Here is a 25,536-nt window from a genome sequence, read left to right as displayed (position 1 = left end):
TCCACCACCAAGACACTATACTTGGAGGGTCATCAACCTTGGACTACAAGGGATCGCCTAAGTAAGTAAGTAAGTAAGGACTTGTATGTTTCATATTAAAGGCTAATCCCACCCAGGAGTCCAAATAATCAGATTAGTTACAGAGAAGATGCAATGTACTGTATTTCTTCAATTATCAGATGAACCCCTTCACTCCCCCCCCCCCCCCACCCCCAGGACCTCTGCATAAACATTTCAGAATTGCAGGTGTATCTTATGTATTCTTGTTGTTGGTACTGCAATTGATGGCATCTTATAATTGAAAAAAATGTGGTAATTTTTAAAAAACCCAGATATCCTTTCCTGTTGTAACAACTGTTATTCATGCCAGAGAATCCATCCCTTTATTTTCTTTAGTATTTTAGTATTTTCTTTAGTTGAAGTACTTTGGCCACATCATGAGGAGACAGCAAAGCCTAGAGAAGACAATTATGCTTGGGAAAGTGGAAGGCAAAAGGAAGAGGGGCCGACCAAGGGCAAGATGGATGGATGGCATCCTTGAAGTGAATGGACTGACCTTGAAGGAGCTGGGGGTGGTGACGGCTGACAGGGAGCTCTGGCGTGGGCTGGTCCATGAGGTCACGAAGAGTCGGAGACGACTGAATGAATGAACAACAACAATGGTAAATACCATATGCTACCACAAAGGGGTAGTGAAGGGTTTTAACTGTTTATTTTTCGATCCTGTTAATGCTTAATTCTGTTTTAATGTTTGTATATGTTTAGGTTTTAAATTACCACATATACTCGAGTATAAACTGACCCAAATAAAAGACGAGGCACCTAATTTTACCACAAAAAACTGGGAAAACCTATTGACTATAAGCCAAGGGTGGGAAATGCAACTGCTACTAGCAAAATTCAAAATAAAAATAGATACCAATAAAATTACATTAATTGAGGCTTTATTAGGTTAAATGTTTTTGAATATTTACATCAAACTGTAATTTAAGATAAGGCTGTCCAACTCTGATTAAACTATTATTCTGACCTTCAATGTAAATGTGCTTACGTATCCTTCCAATAATAATAAAGGAAGTAAAATTATAAATGTAATAAAAATAACAATAGAGTAACATAATTGAAATGCAATAATAACTAATAATAGAGTAAAATAATGTTTTTATTATAGAATAAAATAATAATTGTAATAACAATAATAGTAGAGTAAAATAATAAATGTTATAATAATAAGAGTAAAAGAATAAATGTAATAAAATAATAATAGTTAAATAATATAAATGTAATAATAATAGAGAATAATAATAATAATAACAGAAACAGCCAGATCTTGTCTGCTGTGGACTCAACTTGTTGTGTTTCTAATAATAATAATAATAATATAAATGTAATAAAAATAATAATTGTAATAATAATAATAATAACAGAATAAAATAATAAATAACTGACTTGAATATAAGCCAAGGGGGGCTTTTTTAGCCTAAAAAACTCGGCTTATACTTGAGTATATACAGTATATTGTATTGGTTTCATTATAGGCCAGTTTGTGTCTTTTTAGAGATTTAAATCAGGATAGAAATAATAATAATAACCATATGAAAATACTGAGACAAGGCACCCCTTGTGTTCTGTTGTAAAGTTACATACTACTAAAAAAATTAATACACAACATGTGACACACAAAATCAATAGGAACTTCTTACACAACATTTGCTCCTTGTTAAAATTGTCTCCAGATTCAGAATTTCAATTTAGAAAAAGAAGTGATGGTTCTTATTAACGTGTAGACAACTCAAAGCCGGAGGACTTTTAAAAAACCCCAAGAATTTAAGGAACTATTATATTTTCAAGCTTTTTCTAGGCTTCTCTATTTTGGAATTACATATTCAGTTTAACATGTCCTCCAAACAAACAACCCTTCATCCTCTCTAGATCTGTTCATTCTTACCCTTTCCTAGTGCGCCAGATTCAGCCCGAACTTCATTCAGCCTCCGTGGGGTTAACGGGGAGCCTGCCATGCTGTTTCCATTGGACCTCTCAAAATACTGACACGGCATTACCTAGAAACATGACAAAATTTACAATTTTTTAATGACAGCAATGCTTAGTTATTCTCTGGATCAGATGTTAAAATGGGCCTGTTTTGAGCTTGTTCATTCTTTCTGACCCAATGCTCTTTAGATTCATCATAATGCCCCACTTATTGTGGTTATGACCCAATCAGAACAGCTACTGATTAAATGTGACCCCCGAACTATGGCTTTAATCTAGTACTAACTATGGTTAAAAGATAGTAAGACCTATCTATATGCAAATCATGATCTAATCTTGGTTAACCTCAAACCTTTTAATGAAATAGTAGCTGGCCATGGAAGGAGGTATTTTAGGTGCAAACTACTTTAAGGCCTTCAAATGCTAATGAAGGTGGTCAGTTGAAACATTCACACCTAGCTCCAGCAGAGAAGAGCTCTTTGCCCCACCCCAGCCATTCCACAGATATATAAACCCATTGTCCTAATTCCAACAGACCTCACTACCTCTGAGGATGCTTGCCATAGATGGAGGCGAAACGTCAGGAGAAATGCCTCTGGAACATGGCCCTATAGCCCGAAAAAACCCACAAGAACCTACTTTAAGGTCCCTTTTATATTGCTTCTACATATAATTTTTTTCGTGTCAGGAGCAACTTGAGAAACTGCAAGTCGCTTCTGGTGTGAGAGAATTGGCCGTCTGCAAGGATGTTGCCCAGGGGATTTTGATGTTTTTACCATCCTTATGGGAGGCTTTTTTCAGGTCCCAGCATGGGAAGCTGGAGTTGACAGAGGGAGCTCATCTGTGCTCTCCCCGGATTCGAACCTCCAACCTTGCGGTCTTCAGTCCTGCCAGTACAAGGGTTTAACCTACTATGCCACCAGGGGCTCCTATTGATATCATTAAATATCAACAGGAATATCCTATTGATATCTTGATATCATTGAAACATCATAAATACAGGGCCACAGTTTCCATAATTTCACACATTTACATATAAGATATGTTAGCAAGGTTGGGACTCAGCCTAATGTATGTAGTAGTAGTAGTAGTAGTAGTAGTAGTAATAATAATAATAATAATAATAATCAACTTTATTTCTAGACCACCTTCTCTCCCTGAAGGGACTCAGGGCAGTTTACAGGCACAAAATAGAAACTTAAACATTCAATGTCTCAAATGAATACAAACACATGGAAAAAATCCAAAATAAAGCAGAGAAGCTCTTTGTTTTACTTGAAAACCCCTTAAAACTATCTATATAAATAAAAATGTAATGTTCGTTTGTGGGATTAACGTAACTCAAAAACCACTGGACGAATTGACACCAAATTTGGACACAATACACCTATCAGGCCAACGAGTGAGCACCACACATAAAAACACCGAAAAACACAGCAGAAGAGACTTATAAAGCCAAAAAGTAAAAACATACATTATGACACATGCACAAAACCACGCACACACATATGCAAACACACATATATACACATATAGACAAATATATACACACAAAGCACATATACACAGACTGGGCCACAGCAACGTGTGGCAGGGGATGGCTAGTCACTCATAAAAACACTGAAAAACAATACGGAAGAGACTTAAAAAGCAAAAAAAAAAAAAAACCCAACATTACAACACATGCGCAAAACCACATATATACACATATAAACACACACAAAACACATATACACAGACTGGGCCACAGCAATGCATGGCAGGGGACTGCTAGTCCAGAATAAATTACTAATGACTGAAAAAGCAACTAGATAAGTTTACCTCCTCGCAGGTGGGAACTTTATTATCATTTTCTCTGATTTTGTCCCACAGCGGAGACTCTTCTTTCCATGCCAAACTCTCTAGAATTTGCTCCTCGATGTGATTGAGGTGTTTCACTACTTCTCGGCAAAGGCCATCTTCGGCTCTGATAAGAATCTCTATCACCTGCAATAACACTGCAAGTTTTAATTTTGAGCACACATGGCTTTAATGGATATGTTAATAAATATGCTCAATATCAACACAATAATAATAATAATAATAATAATAATAATAATAATAATAATATCACGATCTGTCAACTGCAAAAGGCCACCTTACTTTGATCTGCGCGTATCATTCAAAAATACATCACACAGTCCTAGACGCTTGGGAAGTGTTTGACTTGTGATTTTGTGATACGAAATCCAGCATATAGATCTCGTTTGCTGTGACATACTGTGCTTTTGTGTCAGGAAAATAATAATAATAATAACAAAAACAGCCAGCAGAGTAATCTTGTCTGCTGTGGACTCATCTTGTTGTGTTTCTAATAATAATAATAATAATAATAATAATAATAATAATAATATCTTTATTTACATCCTGCTTTTCTCCCTCATGGGACCCAAAGCAGCTTACAACATATTAAAATCATGTAAACAACAATCCATATACATCGATAATAAGTATAAAATATCATAAAACAAGCAGCTTTAAGCAACAATAATATACATTCACATTCTTGCAGCATCATGTCAAAGAAGGCTGCGAAAAAGAACTGACCTTATAAAAGTGAAAGGCAGGGACATCGAATATGTCAGTGGTGAAGGGGAAACTATCAGCCGCCTTGTAAGAGTAAATGATGATCTCAAGGCAACACGCCACGAGAGACCGGTGAAACACGTCATGCTCCAGGATTGCCTAAGATAGAAAAAGATAGTAATCACTAGCATAATTCATCTGAAATAATCTTCTTGATAAATTAATAATAATAATAATAATAATAATAATAACAACAACAACAACAACCCCGAAGGGGACTCGGGGGATCACAGCACATATACACAGCAAACATTCAATGTCGCTTTGTATAGACAATACAGACAGAACAGAACAGAACAGGAGATGCCATGGAAGGTTGGGCTTGAGTCCAGGGGATGTTGTTGCTCTATCCTCTATGACAAAGAGCCATCAGGACTTCCTCCTTCCTTTTGGGTGCCCAGCATTTTCTGATCTTCTTTCTTTATGGCGTCGTAAAACACCTCCCCCACTTTTAGCGGTACTTAATTTCTCTAATCACAGCTATAGCTGTTTTTGAATTGCTTAGGTAAACAATGAGCTAGGCTGACAGTTGGCAGCTCATGCCAACCCGGGGTTTCAAACTTGCAACCTTTTGGTTGATAGATTTTATAATTGCTGATGATTTACCAGGTGTGCTAAACCTCCGGCCTAAATCATCCAAGCAGTCTGAAACTAGGAACAGAAAATTAGCATCCCACACTCAAGATTATTCTGTGTTGCCCTTAATTTTAAAAGCACAACCCGCCTCAAAGACTTAGGTCCTCTGGGAGGTGGTTACTCCAGCCTGCCAGAACCTGACTAGCGACCATCACCCAGAGGTCCTTTTCATTGGCCAGCCCACAACTGTGGAACGACCTGCCAGAAGAGCTCTGGCAGCTAAATGAGCTGCAAGGCCAAGAACAAGCCACGAGAGTAAAGACAAAGTGTTTTTACCATACATCAAGGGAACAACTAATCAAATAGGGAAGGTGATGAAGAAACACAACATACAAACTATCTCCAGACCCACCAAGAAAATCCAACAAATGCTACATTCAGCAAAGCACAAGAGGGATCCTCTCACTTCTGCAGGAGTCTACCGTATACCATGCAGCTGCGGACAAGTCTACATAAAGGTAAAGGTAGTCCCCTGACATTAAGTCCAGTCATGTCCGACTCTCGGGTGTGGTGCTCATCTCCATTTCTAAGCCGAAGAGCCAGCGTTGTCCGTAGACACCTCCAAGGTCATGTGGCCGGCATGACTGCATGGAGCGCCGTTACCTTCCTGCCGGAGTGGTACCTATTGATCTACTCACATTTGCATGTTTTCGAACTGCTAGGTTGGCAGAAGCTAGGGCTGACAGCGGAAGCTCACGCCGCTCCCCGGAATCGAACCTGCGACCTTTCGATCAACAAGCTCAGCAGCTCAGTGCTTTAACCCACTGCGCCACCAGGGGCTCCATAGGGACCACCAAATGCAACAATGCCCAAACACAAATCAAGGAACATATATGAGATCAAAACTTTCCCCATCCAAGGTATCCTGTACTTATACAAATTCTAAAAACTTCACCCATATTTTCCATGTTAGATTTGCATAATTATTCACTTAGCACTGAACTGAAGCAAAAGGGGAAGCTGCACCCGGAGCTTCTCACCTTTAATGTAATGGCCTTGGCTCAATGCATTTGCAGTCCGGCGAGGCACCAGCACTCCTTGGCAGAGAAGGCTTTGCAAAACTACATCTCCCATAACTTCACAGCATCGAACCAAGATAGTTACAGTGGAATAATTTTAAACATGAATTTTAAGCATGTGTCCTTTGTTGAATCTACATTATGTGTATTTTAATATGTACAAAATCATAGAGTTGGAAGTGACCTGGTGGGCCATTCAGTCCAACCCCCTACCAAGAAGCAGGAAAATTGCATTCAAATCACCCCTGACAGATGGCCATCCAGCCTCTGTTTAAAAGCTTCCAAACAAGGAGCCTCCACCATGCTCTGGGGCAGAGAGTTCCACTGCTGAATGGCCCTCACAGTCAGGAAGTTCTTCCTAACGTTCAGATGGAATCTCCCTTCTTGTATTTTATAGAAATACACTTCAATATGTGTATTTGTGGTATTTCAACAGTGTTTATGTGCTTTAATTATTCTGTAACTCACCTCGAGCCACAAGAAGAGGCGGGTAAGAAATATTATTATTATTATTATTATTATTATTATTATTATTAACAACAACTATTTGGAATACTTATGATGAATTTACTTACAGACAAGTCAACGTCCCCTAGTCTCTTCTTTTCTTGCTCAATGACAGATTCCAATACTTTGTAGTAAAGTACTTCAGCAAGATGGAAGTGTTTCCCAACAATATCTGCAATGATTATAATACAACAAAGTAAACATGAATTGTCCACATTAAGGATAGAAGTATCAATTTCACTCACTGCAATTAAAATGAGAGAAAAATTGAGGAGGGCAGGTTATACTAAACTCACAAAGTTTGCTTTCTCTGATTTCAGCTATTACTGATAAGCCCTCTGAAACTGCTGCTTGAACATACAATGACAAACTAAATTGCATTGTGTATTTATAGAGTTATCAATTTCTGTCACAGCACTCAGTATCCAACACCCTAATTATTCGAGCTTAGTTCCCAACCTAAGGATTGGACAAAATCTAGTTTTACCTTTGGAAAAACTATCAGGATCTCCTTGGGACTGGGTCTTCTGACAATAAATTTCATACATTTCTTTCACTCTCTTGGAAATGGACAGAGTAGGGTCCTTGGAGCATGATCTGACAAGGAATAGATGAATAATAAAAGAATAAACATATGCAAATGAAAGAAAAAATAATACCACACTGCAGGCATGTAGCCGGGGGCGGGGGGGGGGGCTTGAGGGGCTTCAGCCCCCCCCCCCCCCGAAATTCTCATGGTAGTTCGCGAAAAGGCCTTACTGGTGCATTACTTAAACTGTTATGTTTATTCATATCATGATCTGATCACCATACTCAATATATCCCATATGCATGGGGGTATTGGGGTAATGATACAAAAGGTTTGCTACGGTAGACCCTCTTTCACTCAGACTCAGCCCCTCCCCCCGAAACTCAGCCCCCCCGAACCCTCCCCCTGAAAAAAAATCACACACACACCCCCCCCCCCCCCCCCCCCCCGGAAACGAAATCCTGGCTATGGGCCTGCCACACTGATTTTTAACCTAAGCCTCTTTTCTGGAAATACTGAGAAGGGAGATTGAAACCTTCATGTCAGGTTTCACAAGCTGACCTCATATTATAATTTCACTGTTTCCATGTAAAATTATTTGACCAAATCACACAATGTATTAAATGCAAAAACTATTCCATGTGCATTTTTAATCCTAGAAATATTTCTCATAAAGTATCCCCTTGCAAACAGAGCTTATATTTCACCGTGCAACCCATATGTAACCCAAATTTTTAGTATTTTCTATTACAACCCTGAATGACTCCCTACTGACCTGAAAATTTGCTCCAGGTTTTCACTGGGCGCATTCTTCAAACCGGTCAGCATCGTATGAAGCCGGGTCAAGTTGTAGGTGGCTATAGAAATGGGGCTCACACAAGCTTCCCTCTCTTTTATGTACTTCCGTCCAGTAAGAGGCGTAGATATTCTGAAGGATTTCGCCTAACCAAAAAGCAATGTGAAAGAGGTTCCAAAAACTGGAAATAGTACTATTTGTTACTGTAGCATAACAACTATTCTTTAGCATTAACACTTCTTGTCTACAGATTGGTCGCTTGAGGATAACAGTTGCCTACTTGAGGGGAAAAGATATTAAGAGATGATCAATACACTGAGCTTTGTCACTGAGGCTTCAAACCAATGTATTAACACAGTAAAGACTTTCCATATATATTTCATAATTCAATATTAATGTCAAAAATACGTAGTAAGATTTCACATAGGATTTGTGCTACATGAGAACAGTAAAGACAAATATCACTTAAGTAAAATAAACACTAAATAACCAGAAAATTAAAATAAGGTGTAAACACTAAACTAAAGAAAATACTCTCCCATCTTTAGTTGCCAGATTAAAAAAAAAAGAAACCACTCTCCATTGACATTATGAAGGTAAGGATTAATCTGCAATTAGCTAAGACAGGTATGGGCAAACTTGGGCCCTCCAGGTGTTTTGGACTTCAGCTCCCACAATTCTTACCAGCTGTTAGGAATTGTGGGTGTTGGAATCCAAAACACCTGGAAGGCCCAAGTTTGCCCATGCTTGACCTACGTAAACTGAAATGATACAATTCTGGCAACCTCTGACTTCTGGCACTCAAACTACTGCTACAAAGGAGGCAGAATAATTCAAGTGCTCGACGACGTAACAAACCACACACTGTACTCACTCGTTCAAAATGCTCCTGCAGGTTGTGTTTCACCTGAACCCTTTCGGCTGTTTCCACTCCGGAGGTTGTGTTCAAACACCTCCGCAAGGTTCCTATTTCCTCATCTGCATCCTCCCCAAGAAATATTCGCTCGTCTAGGTTTCCAACAGACAAAATGTACTCCTCGTAGGCCTTATTGATGTTCTTTCTTCAGGGTGAGTGGTTTGGGGGGGGGGGGGGGTGTTGAGGAGGGGGGGTAGACAGAAGAGGCACATCTTGAACACACTTGAATAAGATTACTGTTTAATGTAATTTCTTTTAAAAAAACATGGTTAAACTTGGATCTGGAATTGGGCTTCAAAGCAGAACAGAAGACTCATTCCCCACATCTTCACACAATAGATGGCTCTCAATGGGTAAGCACTAAGGAAGCCATGCTACCCATGCTCTATTCTGCCTTGGTTAGACCACACCTGGAATATTGTGTCGAATTCTGGGTACCACAGTTGAAGAGAGATATTGATAAGCTGGAATGTGTCCAGAGGAGAGTGACTAAAACGATCAAAGGTCTGGAGAACAAGCCCTATGAGGAGCGGCTTAAAGAGCTGGGCATGTTTAGTCTGAAGAAGAGAAGGCTGAGAGGAGATATGATAGCCATGTATAAATACGTGAGAGGAGGAGGGAGCAAGCTTGTTTTTTGCTGCCCTGGAGAGTAGGACGCGGAACAATGGCTTCAAACTACAAGAAAGGAGATCCCATCTGAAGATGAGGAAGAACTTCCTAACTGTGCGAGACGTTCAGTAGTGGAACTCTCTGCTCCAGACTGTAGTGGAGGCTCCTTCTTTGAAAGCTTTTAAACAGAGACTGGATGGCCATCAGTCGGGGGTGCTTTGAATGCAATTTTCCTGCTTCTTGGCAGGGGGTTGGACTGGATGGCCCATGAGGTCTCTTCCAACTCTGTGATTCTATGAAGCCTCTCTGTCCTTTTAAATAACAACAGGTACTCCTTCTGTATCACTCCCAAGCTGTTTAGTGCTTGAAATGTTGTCACAAACACTCTGCATTCAAAGTGAAAGTGTAGCCAATGAAATTCCTTTAAGACCAGTATTATATTTTGTCTATTTCCCCAGCTGCTGCCTTTTCCTCAGTTATGACATTCCTGTAAGATGCCATGAATTATGGGTCCCCTGGTGACACAGCGGGTTAAACTGCTGAGCTGCTGAACTTGCTGACCAAAATGTTAGTGATTCAAATCTGGGAGCAGGATGGTTCCCACTGTCAGACCCAGCTTCTGCCAACCCAGCAATTCGGAAACATGCAAATGTGAGTAGATCAATAGGTACCACTTCTACAGGAAGGTAAGGGCGCTCCATGCAGTCATGCTAGCTACATGACCTTGGAGGTGTCTACGGACAATGGCGGCTCTTCAGCTTAGAAATGGAGATGAGCACCACCCCCCAGAGCCGGACTCGACTAGACTTAATGTCAAGAGGAAATCTTTACCTTTATTAGCCTTTTGCTCACTTATGACATTCCTGTAAGATGCCATGAAATGTACCAATTTAACAAGATAGAAAATTTGAAATTGAGGATCTCAAGTAATATTGGTGCTAGTTTTCTTTTCTCAGCTGTTAAAAATTGAACATGGATTCATTGTACATACAGGCCACAGATGGGACCACTAACAGAGTAGTACATATGTAACAGTTTGAAGAATCCAACGGTTTGCAAAAGGCATGGGTTTGTATCAGAAGAAATGAATGCCAGCACTAAGTGAAGCAATTTCTTAATATATTATTATTATTATTATTATTTAGAACTTTTAAATCCCGTTCTTCTCTACCTCCGTGGAGGGACTCAGATTGGCTAACAACAGCAAAAAATCAATGCTACACAATAAATAACATTTTAAAAACAACATACATAATAAATGAGTTATAAAATACATATAAAAGACAGTTCGCCGAGTTAAAAACATCATCAAAATAGAGAGAAAGAGCTCTGGGGGAGGGGGGTCTAAAACCATTACATTTTAATATAATATATTTGCAACTGTTCTGCAATACTTACAAACTTTCTCCAAAATTTCCAGGATCCAGAAAACCGGACAGGTTTTCTTCTTTTCCTTTTAGAATCTAGAAGGAAGAATCAACATTAAGTATAATGGAACACTCTCAGATTAGTTGTGAAATGTGTCTTTAAACATTAGTTTTCATACCTTTTTCTCAAAAAGTCTTTTGACATAAGGCTTCCAGAAATGCTCTTTGATCCCCTTTGCCTCCAAGAGCAAACCATCATGTAAGGAGCAAAGCTTTTCTATGATGCAGGGTGGTTCAGACAACAGCTTAAAATCCTTGCTCTGAAAATCCTCAGGCAGCCCTAGCAAGTTGAAAGAAGGAGAGAAGTCTAAATTTAACAGGTAAAAGGTAAAATCTATGTATTTCTCAATTTAAAAGAGAAATACAAGCAATCACCTTTTTGCCTTGTTTTTTTTACTCATGTTCTATTTTGAAATGGTGATATGACTGGTCAAATAAATAAATAAATAAATAAATAAATAATAATAATAATAATTATTACTATTTTCAACATACCTTTGAAAGTAGGATTCAGAAGGTCCTTATGATTTGGGCACTGCAGGGAATTTCCATAGACTAAATCCAGGACACACAGCAAGAGATGGTAGGAATTGACCAAGTCATCGCTGATCATGGGGAAATTGCCTGTGAGATTATAATCAGGGTTTGGATTACATTTAAAAAACTGAAAGAAACACCAGAGAGTCAAAAGATGAATGCAATTCTGAAGAAACATGTCCCATAGACTGTTATTTCATTTGTGTAAATTTGCAACACTGAAAGCTGCTTTGGAGAAATGTGTATAGATTTAAGACATGATGATCTTCGGACTCCAACTGCCAATAAAGTTATATAACACGTAAACTGGACATGATAACATAAAGAACCTTTTTTCCTCTATGGTAGTATCGTGGTTATGGAAGGAAAAGTCATGCTGGCTCTGCCCTTACTGAGTTTGCAAACGCCGTATCTGTATTATTGTGTTTTAAGTTTGATCCAATGTATTTTAAAATGTGTAGAAATGTTTTGACATGTACTTCTATGGAATATATTTTAGTATTATGTTCTTTAACTAAGTTTTGCTGCAGCTTGAGTTGCAAGGAGAGGGAAGCAATAAATAATAATAACAACAACAACAATAATGCCAGCCCTTATCTTTTGCATTAGCTTTTTAAAGACATTTTTTCTTGTTGCATTTGCATCCTCTCTCTCTCTCTCTCTCTCTCTCTCTCTATATATATATATATATATATATATATATCGTATCAAAAGCATTGCATACATTAGTAAAAAGCTGATAAAAATAGAAGGAGTGCAGGCAGCTAAATATCTTTTGACCAAAAACGGGCAACAGCAATGGCATTGTCTGTAGCCTCCAACAATTCTTCCTCTGTACATGAGGCAGGGCATAGTGGACAAGCATACAGGTGCAGAGTTGTCTGTTCTGCTCCATAGTCACACTAGGTGTGGGATTCTTTTAGGTTGTGCCATTTTTTCCAGGTTGTCTTTTGATCTGCCCACTCCTATGATTTTATTTTACATCGCTGCAAGCCTGGGTGCCACTCTGGACTGTGCTCTGACTTACAAGAAGCACTGCCTGAATATCAAGCAAAAAGTGGGCACTAGAAATAATATCATATGAAAGCTGACTGGCACAACCTGGGGATCACAACCAGACACAGTGATGACATCTGCCCTTGTGCCTATCTACTCTACTGCTGAATACGCATGCCCAATGTGGAACACATCTCACCATGTTGAAACAGTGGATGTGGCTTTTTATGAGACATGCTGTATTATCACAGGAAGCCTACACCCCACACCACTGGAGAAACTGTACTGTTTAGCCAGTACTGCACCACCTGACATCCGCTGGGAAGTAGCAGCCAATAATGAAAGCACCAAGGCATGGACATCTCTGGTCCATCCTCTGTTTGGATATCAGTCAGCACGCCAACGCCTTAAATCAAGAAATTTCCTAAGATGTACAGAGATACTAGCAGTAGCACCTCAGCAAGCAAGAGTCCAAAAGTGGCAGGCTAGAACCTGGAACCTCAATCCATGGCTGATACCAAATGAGAAACTCCCCCATATTTGGAAGGTTCTGAACAGGCTGGAGTCCACGACATGAAAGTGTGGAGAAGAGCAAAGCACGGACCACCTATTAAAATGCAGTCTGAGCCCTGCCACATGCACAATGGAGGACCTTCTCACAGCAACACCAGAGGCACTCCAAGTGGGCAGATACTGGTCAAAAGACATTTAGAATAATGCCAAGTTTTAAACTTTGTGTTTTGAAATACATTACAACTGTACTCTGAATTTGCTTATGATGCAATAAATAAATAACAGTTTACATCGCTGTGAGGATCATGACAGCGATACTTTTAAAGAAATAAACATTGTAAGTAATTTTGTATTAACAAAAAATAAGGTTTTGGATACATATAAGGAAACACTTAAGGAAAACAAACAATACACAACCAATACAACATACAACAAAAACACCAAACTAAACTATAATACAACTAAAGAAACAGGGGGAACATGGAGACTTATAAATATATCTTCACAATTTCTGGTTATAATTAACTATTTAATGAACTTCCTCGAAGTAAGAGGTTTAGCCCTCCTTTTAGATCAAACATATCCATGAGGTCACGAAGAGTTGGAGACGACTGAACAAATGAACAACAACAATGCCTACTATCTCTCAAAAGTTAGTACATATTGTATCTCCATGTATTGCCTCAAAAAATTAATAGCCATATCCCAATCAAGTTTAACATTGATTTATCCTTCATAGACACTATCAATTGATCAGTTTCTTCCAAATCATGTATGTCACTATTCAGTCTTCTTGTGTTGATATCAGGCCTGTAGCCCGGGTGGGGTGGGGGGAGGGGGTTAGGGGTTCAACCCCCCCCCTAAATTTTTCAGGTTAAAAAAAAACAAACCCTGGTTTACTCATGAATTTTAACTGGTTAACCAAATCCCCATGCTAAGTCTATGAGATGCAAAAAATTAAGAGTCCCTCCAGAACTGCAAGCACTATCTCAAGCAAATATTGACAATTTATTCGCACTGTCATTACTTGCAGCAATAGCCGATGTAGCAAAGCAATCAAGTTGGGGAGGGGGGGGGGGTTAATGCTCTCATTAAGGAGGCCAGACTTGGTAGAGGTGGTTGACAGGGGCAGAGCTGCAGGCTATTGAAGGCTGCTTTGCCCCTTGCTGTGCTCTTTGCTTCAGTGTGACCCTAACCCCACGCCCCCGGAAATTTTCAACCCTCCCCGAATTTTTTTTCTAGCTACGGCCCTGGTTCATATTACTCTTGCCGTCTCTAAGCATACAATAGAATTACTAGTAATAGGTTAAAACAGAGTTTATTAATGAGCCACAAGTATTTTCAACTTCTGACTGACTGTTATTTCATTCCAAATTAATTATTTGTTCTCCAGACACATAAACAGTAAAAAGAAAGCTACTGCAACTGCTACAAATACAGAGCTCCTCAAATCTAGAGTCCGGACCCACAAAAAGATATGCCTATATTTATTTATTTATTATTTACTGTATTTGTAAACCGCCCTTCTCAGCCCTCAGGCGACTCAGGGCGGTTTACAATGGCAATGATTCAATGCCCAAAAACACCATAAAATATTTAAAAACATTGACACAGAATATAAAACCATAAGAAGAACACTAAAATAGATCATTTGCATCTCTTAATAAAAAACATTGTTCCATCTCGTCCAACTGTTCCAATTCCTATTTCTTTTACCTTGCATTTTCAAATGCTTGCTCAAACAACCAAGTCTTGACCATTTAAAAAACAAGACAAACAGTTAACCAGCACTCACACTGCTAGCCTTGTGCTATTTATGCTGCACTTGCCTTACCATCCACATTAGGAAGCAACCTCATTCATCTGAACCACAAGGAGGAAGCAATACATCTCCAAAACAGAAGTCGCTATTACTTAAGCTGGGAGGCCTGTCATATAGACAAGTCCAGACTTGTCACTGAATTGTGGTTGCCATGATAAATCCAGCGTAAAACCCAAGCAGCAAAGCAAACAAAGTCTTGCTTCCTCTCATTCTCAATAAAAGAAATGAAGTCCCTGCATGTGACAAGAGCACAAACCACCTCCCTCCTTTTGAAGTCCTGCATATTACATGGTCAGAGGATCATGAATGCCATTAACGATAATATGCAAAACCACTCTAGTGTTGCCAATACTTCATGCTGAGGCAAATACAGAAAGTAACAGCTTTCTAACATGACCTAACAAATACTTATAGAAAGTTACTGAAGACAGGCTTCCGCCCTACTAACTGGTTGCCTGCATTTTTCTCCTTTGTTGTCATTTTAAAGGTTTAAAACTCTTAAGATAGTATTAGGGTTTAATGTGACAACTTACTCATTTTTAATTCTTTTTTTTTACTTTTAACTAATAGGGCTTTAGCTGTATTTTGTTTTTTAAGTTATTGGGTCCTATGCTAAGAGGAAAAAGGGATCTAAACGAAATAAAATCTATATAAATAAAAATGTAATGTTCGTTTGTGAGATTAACATAACTCAAAAACCACTGGACGAATTGCTTCCAAATTTGGCCACAAGACACCTACTAACCCAAGGAGTGATCATCACTCAAAAATTGATTTTGTCATTTGGGAGTTGTAGTTACTGGGATTTATAGTTTGCTTATAATCAAAGAGCGTTCTCAACTCCACCAATGATGGAATTGAACCAAACGTGGCACACAGGACTCCCATGACCAACAGAAAATACTAGAAGGGTTTGGTGGGCATTGACCTTGAGTTTGGGAGTTGTAGTTCACCTACATACAGAGAGCACTGTGGACTCAAACAATGATGGATCTGGACCAAACTTGGCAAGCATATTCCATATGCCCAAATATGAACACAGATGCAGTTTGGGGGAAATAGACCTTGGCATTTGGGAGTTGTAGTTACTGGGATTTATAGTTCACCTACAATCAAAGAGCATTCTGAACTCCACCAACAACAGAATTGGGGCAAACTTCCCACACATAATCCCCATACTTAAGGCCATCCAGTCCAACTCCCTTCACCAGGGCAAGAAAATGTAATCAAAGCCCTCCTGACAAAGAGCTATCCAGATATAGATATATATGATTCACACACACAGATATAGTGTCATAGATTTGAAAGGGACCCCTAAAGAAGGACAATGATATGTTGCATGTTCCAGAGTAGGCAAACCAGACAATCTCCACATCAACGCTGACAAAGAAACAGCAAGAAATACTGTTTACCCACAAGCATAAAGGAATTACATATATTAGAAACCAACACTTTCTCATTACTTTATTTTCCAGATCACCAGACTGGGCCACAGCAACGCCTGGCAGGGGACCGCTAGTACTTAATAAATCTACACTGCAAACAAATGGGAGGTATCAACTTTGCGGTGAAATCCATCTTTTGGAGGAAGTGCATAATCATATTCTTAAACTTATAATTCTAGCTAAACTTGCTTTCATCTAACTTACACCATACACATACAGTGCATGAGTGTTGCAGTTAAGCCTTTGAACTTCAGCACCTGGTCTCTCTCATGATTCTGGGCCTGTTAGTCATTCTGATGATACTGGGGATTCTGGGTCTGCAAGTCAGCAAGAGAGCCAGAAAGAGATTTTAAGACCTGAAAATGAGCAGTCTGTATCTGAAGGCCACATTCCTGAAAGGCAGTTAACTAGGGGAGCAATGTAAAAAACAGATCGGAGTTCAGAGGATGAAAATGAAAGTTCAGGTGGACAGACTAATGAGCAGATAGATAGGAGATTTACGCTCCATCAACATAAAGCTTCTCAAGAAAGTTTACAAAAGTCAAAATGCCTATTAACCAAGAAGTCCTTATCAGTCTCCCAGGGGAGAAGGCATGATTTCCTCTCTATTTTGGCTATCTCAGCAGATAGGTCCATAAGTCCAGGCAACTTTGGTGTTTGAATAAAGAACTATTGTCAAGTCAAGGGATTTCTAGTTTCATGTTTTCTTTTGTTCATGTCTCATGATTCCAGCTGTTAAGGACTGTTCCTGAATATCATGTTTTGGATTTATTCTGCTTTTGTATTCCTGGTTTTTGATGCTACTCCTGTACTATGATTTCTGTGGATTATTGATATTTGGACTTTGGTTTTTTATACTTTTTGCTGAATTGCTTTCCATATATATTCTGCTTTGCTATTTTACCTTGGACTGGAGCGTGTGTTAAGTACAGAGGTGGTTCCCAGCCTTGGAGTGCAACAATGAGTATTTATTCATTAAAAATACTTATATTTTGCCATAAATGAAAACATTTCAATAAAATCACTTGGAGCAGTTTCAAACAATTAAAAGCAACAAGGATAATTAATGCTTGTGTGTGTATCTCATATAAATAGTTGGTTTAACCTTTGGTTTTCTAGTAAAACTGAACTACTTTGTTGCAAAATGATGCATAATCGAAAAGTGTGTCAGCAACATGAAATGTTTGGAAAGCTCTGTTATAGATGAACACTACAAAAGATGAATAAACTAAACAGCAATTCTTACCTTTCGCATAAACAAACAGCACCCAGCAAAACTGGAAAACTTCGGAGACTGTGCAAGGCTGCCTCCTTTTTGGAAAAGAAGCCATACAAAGAGATAAATGCAATATATTTTTATTAATACAGAGAAACACATCAAAATACATTCCAATTCCCATACGAAATTCATTCAGATACACTGAGAACTGTGTTATGGAGGCCACACACATTGTTCTCCTTATTCTTTCCATTCTATCCTAGGAAACCTCTGACTCAAGAGAAAAAATGAGCTGCTCCTTGTATCTATTACAGTTCCTCCTTTGTGAAACAGGACAAGGACACTGGGAACAAGCAATGGATGTCCTTTTTTTGGGGTTACATTTAATTTAAAATAATAATAATTTGTATTCAATGAAACAAATATACCATCATATAAACAAAGACACCTGGAAATGAATTAATTACATCAAACATACAAAACAAGCTTTTTTCCTTGATATAAAACACTAATCTACAGCAGCTGACAAAACTACAAAGTCAAACCAATGCACAAAAGGTACAAAATAATGCAAAGCTAACATACAAATGTAAAAACCAATCTTCTAATATATCTAATCTCACTGTCTGATGATTTTTTAGTTCGGAGTAGTCTAGTCCTTTTACGGAATGTTATATAACCACATTTCTATCTTTAATTGTACATTAATAAGTCATAAATCCCACAATTAGTAAATCCTCCCAATATTAGATTAATTAATTAATCCCTAATTACTCTTGAATTTGACAGATACTTCTCCTCGATCAGCCTAATCAATTTAACTAGCAATTTAACGCGTTGCTGTGGCCCAGTCTGTGTATATGTGTTGTGTGTGTGTGTGTGTATATATATATATATATATATATATATTTGTGTATATGTGTATTTATATTGGTTATGTGCATATGTTGTAATGTAATGTATATTTTATTTTTTGGCTTTTAAAGTCTCTTCCGCTGTGTTTTTCAGTGTTTTTATGAGTGATGGTCACTTGTTGGCCTGATAGGTGTATTGTGTCCAAATTTGGTGTCAAATCCTCCAGTGGTTTTTGAGTTATGTTAATCCCACAAATGAATATTACATTTTTATTTATATAGATTTATTTCACAAATCTTTATTAACCAGTGTGATAGACAACCAATTGATAGCTTAGAGAAATATTTGGAAGTTGAAGGGATAAACAAGGGATTAATGGGCAAAGCAAAAAACAAAACAAAACAAAAAGCACAGTTATTACCTATCACTGCTGACAAAAAGCTTCAAAATATGTTTTCTTTTAATAGATCTCAATGAAGCCAGCATGTGATTAACTTCTACGTGATTACAATAGAAAACAGATAGTTGGAAAAATACAACAAAACCCATCTTACTATGGAGTAATATACCTTAAAGTCTTAATGTAATGTATCCATACCTTTGTTTCCTTCCTCTCTGCTGGCGGGGAGGGTCGTCCTGAGGGTGCTTGAAAATATCCTGAAAAATGGGTTCATACTTCTTAAAAATTACAGCAGAAACGGTAAAGTTCCTTTCTAATCTTGTGGTACGTTCTCTGAACTGGGAGGGTAGGTTTGCCATATCTTCCCACTTCTTCATCTTGTTAAAAAAGTCTATCAAACTGAAGACATTTAGAGGGGTCAGAAGTTGTGCCGCCATAGGAAATGTCAATATCCTAAACAGATTAGTAATGTATGCCAGAACGAAAAATGTATCAGAAATCTTACTACTTGTGATGTCTAGCTAGAGCAGATCCACCAAATAATTGTCTGAATGGCAAGTCAACACTTATATAAACCCTATTGAAGAAACATATAAGAAATCTAACTACTTGTTACGTCTAATAGAGCAGATTCACCAAAATAAATTTCTGAATGGCATGCCGAGACATATATAAACCCTGATTCAATTGGTTTACTCTAGTTGGGACTAGAAATTAGATTTAGGCCAATGTCAAGATTTGCTAAATAAGAAATCCTATAGAATGTAATGCTCCTTCTATATCAAGCTTCATGCACTTATGACTATTATTCATTCACCGAACCTTTTGTCCTGTTTAGTCATTTGACACTGCTTTCCCTTGCTGTGTGTTACTTTTGCTTCCTATCCATCAGATAATGTTATAGGATGTTTTTCTGTATGCAACTGCTACACTGACAAGGCAATGGATACATTATATCATGTGAACTTAGGAATCAAATTTACTTTAAAAAGCAGTAATACATATTACAGTGTTCTTGCTACTTTAGAGAAGATGAAACTGTTTCTGCCTTGAGACAAAATAGTAAACTGCCACTATGCTGGTCGACTTTTGGTTTGGATTTGCACAACAAAAATATATACAGTATTAGCAAGTTTGTGGAATTATAGTTAGGATTTAAATATAAAGAAATGATAATAAATCTATCAAATAATAAACCGTTCATATTTTTAAACAGCATAATCCAATCCTAGAATTGGCAGTAAGTGTAAAGGTTCAGAAGGCATGTACGGTCTATATTTCACCTATGGATTCATTCCCAGGATTTCATAATATTAAAGTGGTATCAAATTGCATTAAATCTACAGTGTTGATACAGGGAATTGGTCTCTATATTAACTCACTATTTGATCCAATTGGTGTACTTTGGTTTTGATTAACCAACATGATTCCTGCCGAGGTGCGTTTCATTGAAAGGTTAACAAAAGGAAGCCACCTTTCATTACAAACCCTATCACTGTCCACAATTAAGGAAGTTGGTGTGTTTATTATTGCTTGGTACACTGCACATAAAGAGTAACTGATTAAATCTATCTGTCAGGAGAGAAAAACATATCCAAGTTACATGTGATTTAAATTGAAAAAAGAGCTTGCAATTTAAAAAAACCCCAAAGCAATTTCAAATATTATGATTAGCAATTTATTGCCAGTTGTTAAAGAATGAATGTAGAATTCATGTAGTGGTTTCATCAGCTACTATGCACATTCACACATCTATATCAAAACACAACATTACTGCAATCAAGGAGGCAATCTTTTTCATTTTTTTCAATTCTGGTACTTATAGAGAGAAATTACCTTTGTCCTGAGCAGCGCAGTATCCTTATTAAAGATACATAGTTCCCTTCAACAGTTCCTCTGCTAACTGTTGGGACAGCTTTTCGGCAAGCCACATATAAGGCACATGCTAGCCAATGGAGGTCATTTCCCTATATTTTTTTACAAAAAGAAAAAGAAGGAAAAGCTAACACATCTTTTAGGTCATCTGAGGAAGTGCAGGGACATGAGAGAAGCCTCTCACAAGGATGGTAAAAAACATCAAAACATCCGGGCATGCCTTGGGCAACGTCCTTGCAGACGGCCAATTCTCTGACACCAGAAGCGACTTGCAGTTTCTCAAGTCACTTTTGAAATGAAAAAAAGTAACAACAAGGTCCTGTTTAATTTTTGTATAAAGGAGGGGATTTAATAACAATTAGCAACAAGGTCTTGTTCCTTTAAGGTTTGTATAGGAAACCGAATTTAATAAAAGCATCAATAACAGTAACAACTACAACAGAGCTTCTGTTCCTTCAAGGTTTGCATAGAAGAGGGGAACAAAAAACAATAACAACAGGGCTCTTGTTCCATTAAGGTTTGTATGGAAGTGGAGAGTTAATAATAATAACAACAGGGCTCCTATTCTTTTAAGGTCTGTATAGAAGAGGGGACTCAAAATAATCAACAACGATCTGGCTGCTGTTCCTTTCAGGTTTATATAGAAGAGAGGACTTAATAAAAATATCACTACTAATAGGGCCCCGTTCCTTTAAGGTTTGTATAGAAGAGGGGATCCAATAACAACAACAGCAGGGCACCTTTTCCTTTAAGGTTCTATAGAAGAGAGAATTTAATAATAACAGTTAACAACAAGAGGGCTGCTGTTCCTTTATGGCTTGTGTAGAAGAGGGGAATTAACAATAATAACAATAACAACAGGACTCCTGCTCCTTTAAGGTTTATATAGAAGAGGGGATCCAATAACAACAACAGGGCCCCTGTTCCTTTAAGGTCTGCATAGAAATGCGAATTTAAAATTAATAATAACAATAACAATAAGACTCCTGTTCCTTTAAAGTTTGTATAGAAGAGAGTATTCCATAATAACAACAGAGATCCTGTTCCTTTAAGGTTTGTATAGAAGAGGGGAGTTAATAATAACAATAATAACAACAGGGCCATGTTCCTTACAGGTTTGTATAGAAGAGGGGATCCAATATCCACAACGAAAGGGCTTCTATTCCTTTAAGGTTTGTATGGATGAGGGAATTTAATAATAACTAGCCATCCCCTGCCATGCATTGCTGTGGCCCGGTCTGTGTATATGTGTATATGTGTGTGTATATATTTTTGTATATATGTGTGTTTGCGTATATATATATATATATATATGTGTGTGTGTGTGTGTGTGTGTGTATTTGTGTGTTTATATGTGTGCATGTATATGTGCATGTGTGTATATGTGTATATTTGTGCATATATATACATGTGTGTGTATGAATGTATACATGTATATATGTATATGAGTGTATGTGTATATGTATATATGGTGTATTTTGGGGGTTTTTAAGTCTGTTCGCTGGGGTTTTGTGCGCGCGCGTGTGTTTATGGGTGATGGACACTCATTGGACTGTTAGGTGTATTGTGTCCAAATTTCGTGTCAATTCATCCAGTGGTTTTTGAGTTCTGTTAACCCCACAAATGAACATTACATTTTTATTAATATAGATAATAATAATAACAATAATAACAGGACTCCTGTTCCTTAAAGGTTTGTACAGAAGAAGGGATCCAATATGATCAACAACAGTGCTTTTGCTCCTTTAAGGTTTGTATAGAAAAAGGGATCCAATATCAACACCACCACCACCAAGTCTGTATGGAAGAGGGAATTTAATAATAAAAAATAACAACAGGACTACTGTTTTTTAAGGTTTGTATAAAAGAGGAGATCCAATATCAACAATAACAGGCACCCGTTCCTTACAGGTTTGTATAGAAGAGGGGAGATAATAATTATAATAACAATAATAACAGGACTCCTATTCCTTTAAGTCAGTGTTTCTCAAGCTTCCTAATGCTGTGACCCCTTAATACACTTCCTCATGTTGTGTTGACCCCCAACCATAACATTATTTTCGTTGCTACTTCATAACTGTGATGTTGCTCCTGTTATGAACCGCAATGTAAATATCTGATATGCAGGATGCATTTTCATTCCCTGGACCCAATTTGGAACAAATACCTGATACATCCACATTTGAATACTGGTGGGATGGGGGGTGGATGGGTTAATTTGTTATTTTGGAGTTGTAGTTGCTGGGATTTATAGTTCACCTACAATCACAGAGTATTCTGAACTCCACCAAAGATGGAATTGAACCAGACTTGGCACACAGAACTCCCCTGACCCAATTTTGAATACTGGTGGGGTTGTGAGGGTGATTGATTTTGTCATTTGGGAGTTGTAGTTGCTGGGATTTTTTCACCTACAATCAAAGAGCATTTTGAACTCCACCAACAATGGAACTGCACACAGAACTCTCATGGCCAACAGAAAATACTGGGTTTGTTGGGCATTGACCTTGAGTTTTGGGAGTTGCAGTTCACCTACATCCAGAGAGCACTGTGGACTCAAACAATGATGGATCTGGACCAAACTTGGTACAAATACTCAATATGCCCAAATGTGAATAGTGGTGAGGTTTGGGGAAAATAATATATTGTCGAAGGCTTTCATGGCTGGAATCACTAGGTTCTTGTGGGTTTTTTCGGGCTATAGAGCCATGTTCTAGAGGCATTTCTTCTGACGTTTCGCCTGCGCCCAGACGCGCATCAAGGAACATGAAAGTCACTGCAGACTACTTCAACCAGAGAAGTCAGCCATAGCAGAGCACCTGATGAATCAGCCTGGACACAGCATATTATTTGAGAACACAGAAATGCTGGACCACCCTCACAACCACCATGTCAGACTACACAGAGAAGCCACTGAAATACACAAGCATGTGGACAATTTCAACAGAAAGGAAGAGACCATGAAAATGAACAAAATCTGGCTACCACTATTATAAAAAACTCTAAAATTACAACAGCAAAACAACAGAGAGGAAACAACCAGGCACATCTTAACACCTCCCAGCAAGAGATTTTCCCAGGCTCAGGCAGGCCTTCAAATGCTAATGAAGGTGATCAGCTGAAACATTCACACCTAACTGCAGCAGGGAAGAGCTCTTTGCCCCACCCCAGCCGTTCCACAGATATATAAACCCATTGTCCTAATTCCAACAGACCTCACTACCTCTGAGGATGCTTGCCATAGATGCAGGCGAAACGTCAGGAGAAATGCCTCTAGAACATGGCCATATAGCCCGAAAAAACCCACAAGAACCTAATAGGACGACTGTTCTTTAAAGGTTTGTATAAAAGAGGAGATCCAATATCAACAATAACAGGCTTACAGGTACTGTATACAGGTTTGTATAGAAGAGGGGAGATAATAATAACAATAATAACAAGAATGAGATAACACCTTAGGACCCTGGATGGAAGTTGATGTAGACCCATCTTAATAGGACGACTGACCACTATAGTGTTTACATATAGTGTTTTTGTAATCTGTGATATATGGTATTTTAATGAGTGTTTGTTTTTATGGCTGGAAACCGGGCTGAGTCCCTCAACGAGGTTGAGAAGCTCGGTATAGAAAACTGTGAAATAAATAAACAAACAATAATAATAATAATAATGACTTAAAGGACTCCTATTCCTTTAAGTTTTGTATGGAAGAGAGGGTCTAATGTCAATCACAACAGACCTCCCTCAACCAGTCTGGCCCCGCCCCCTGGCACAAGCCCCGCCCCATTAAGGAAGGCCCCGCCCTTCTGTCACAAGCCCCGCCCCATTAAGGAAGGCCCCGCCCCTCTGGCACAAGCCCCGCCCCCTCTCCGAGAAGCCCCTCCCACCTCGAGAGTGTAGTTCCTCCTCATGCCCTGGAAGCTGAGCCAGGCCTCGGCCCGGGCCCTCTCGTCCATGTTGAGGCTGCAGCAGAGCTCCTCGTAGCGCTGCCGGGTGTCTCCGTCGTCGTCCTCCGCCTCTTCCTCCTCCTCATCCTCCTCCGGGCTGCCTTTCCCTTCCTCCTCCTCCTCGGGCGCCTCCGCCGCTCCCTCGCCGCCTCCCCCTCCGTCGTCTCCGCCGCCCAACATGGTGTTGACTGAGGGGCGTCGTGAGGGGATGGCGCTCGCGCACTGCCGCTCACCACGCATGCGCCGCTGGAAGGGAGGGATTGTTTTTTTCCTTCTTCCTCCGCGTTCGAATCTAAACACCTCACCCCTCCCGTCCTCTGCGCTGATTGGGTGCCAGGGGTAGAACTCCCGCCAATCAGCGCGCTGCTTGTGCGCAGGCGCGCCTGTGGGGGCTTTTAAAAAATAAATGCCGTCACTTTTGCTGCGGACTACATTTCCCACAAAGCTTCGCGCTCCCGGATGAAAACAGTAGTGCAGTGATTCTCAACCTGGGGGTCGGGACCCCTGTGGGGGTCACGAGAGGGTGTCAGAGGGATCGCCAAAGACCATCAGAAAACATAGTATTTTTTGTTGGTCATGGGGGTTCTGTGTGGGAATTTTGGTCCAATTCTATCACTGGTGAGGTTCAGAATGCTATTTCATTGTGGGTGAACTATACATCCCAGCAACTACAACTCCCAAATGCTGAGGTCTATTTTCCCCAAACTCCACTAGTGTTCACATTTGGGGATATTGAGTATTTGTGCCAAGTTTAGTCCAGATCCATCATTGTTTTTGGCCACAGTACTCTCTGGATGTAGGTGAACTACAACTCCAAAAATTCAAGGTCAATGTCCACCAGACCCTTCCAGTATTTCCTCTTGGTCATGGG

General features: G+C 39.0%; 1 protein-coding gene across 2 annotated transcripts in view; it reads right to left on the bottom strand.

Annotated features, from left to right (window-relative positions):
* RBL2 (RB transcriptional corepressor like 2) overlaps positions 1 to 24,923 on the bottom strand; it is a 34,745-nt gene extending 9,822 nt beyond the window's left edge. The window contains exons 1-14 of one of the 2 annotated variants that reach the window (XM_060787937.2): positions 24,606 to 24,923; positions 20,680 to 20,810; positions 19,042 to 19,242; positions 17,616 to 17,680; positions 11,552 to 11,680; positions 11,176 to 11,336; positions 11,028 to 11,092; positions 8,979 to 9,165; positions 8,084 to 8,250; positions 7,267 to 7,376; positions 6,848 to 6,951; positions 4,579 to 4,716; positions 3,814 to 3,978; positions 1,949 to 2,060 (exon numbers count right to left, since the gene is read on the bottom strand). In XM_060787937.2, coding sequence (XP_060643920.2) covers positions 1,949 to 2,060; positions 3,814 to 3,978; positions 4,579 to 4,716; positions 6,848 to 6,951; positions 7,267 to 7,376; positions 8,084 to 8,250; positions 8,979 to 9,165; positions 11,028 to 11,092; positions 11,176 to 11,336; positions 11,552 to 11,680; positions 17,616 to 17,680; positions 19,042 to 19,242; positions 20,680 to 20,810; positions 24,606 to 24,905 — 2,035 coding nt within the window. In that variant the 5' untranslated portion in view covers positions 24,906 to 24,923. Of the gene's footprint in view, positions 1 to 1,948; positions 2,061 to 3,813; positions 3,979 to 4,578; positions 4,717 to 6,847; positions 6,952 to 7,266; positions 7,377 to 8,083; positions 8,251 to 8,978; positions 9,166 to 11,027; positions 11,093 to 11,175; positions 11,337 to 11,551; positions 11,681 to 14,936; positions 14,999 to 17,615; positions 17,681 to 19,041; positions 19,243 to 20,679; positions 20,811 to 24,605 lie in introns of those variants that run through there. The other variant, XM_067471114.1, reaches the window with a different exon arrangement.
* Positions 24,924 to 25,536: the final 613 nt, after the last annotated feature.

The sequence above is a fragment of the Anolis sagrei genome, chromosome 8 (genome assembly GCF_037176765.1).
Source record: "Anolis sagrei isolate rAnoSag1 chromosome 8, rAnoSag1.mat, whole genome shotgun sequence".
In the NCBI taxonomy this organism is placed as follows: Eukaryota; Metazoa; Chordata; class Lepidosauria; order Squamata; family Dactyloidae; genus Anolis; species Anolis sagrei.
Note: the sequence above shows the minus strand (reverse complement) of the source record. Positions and strands in the feature narration are given on the sequence as shown.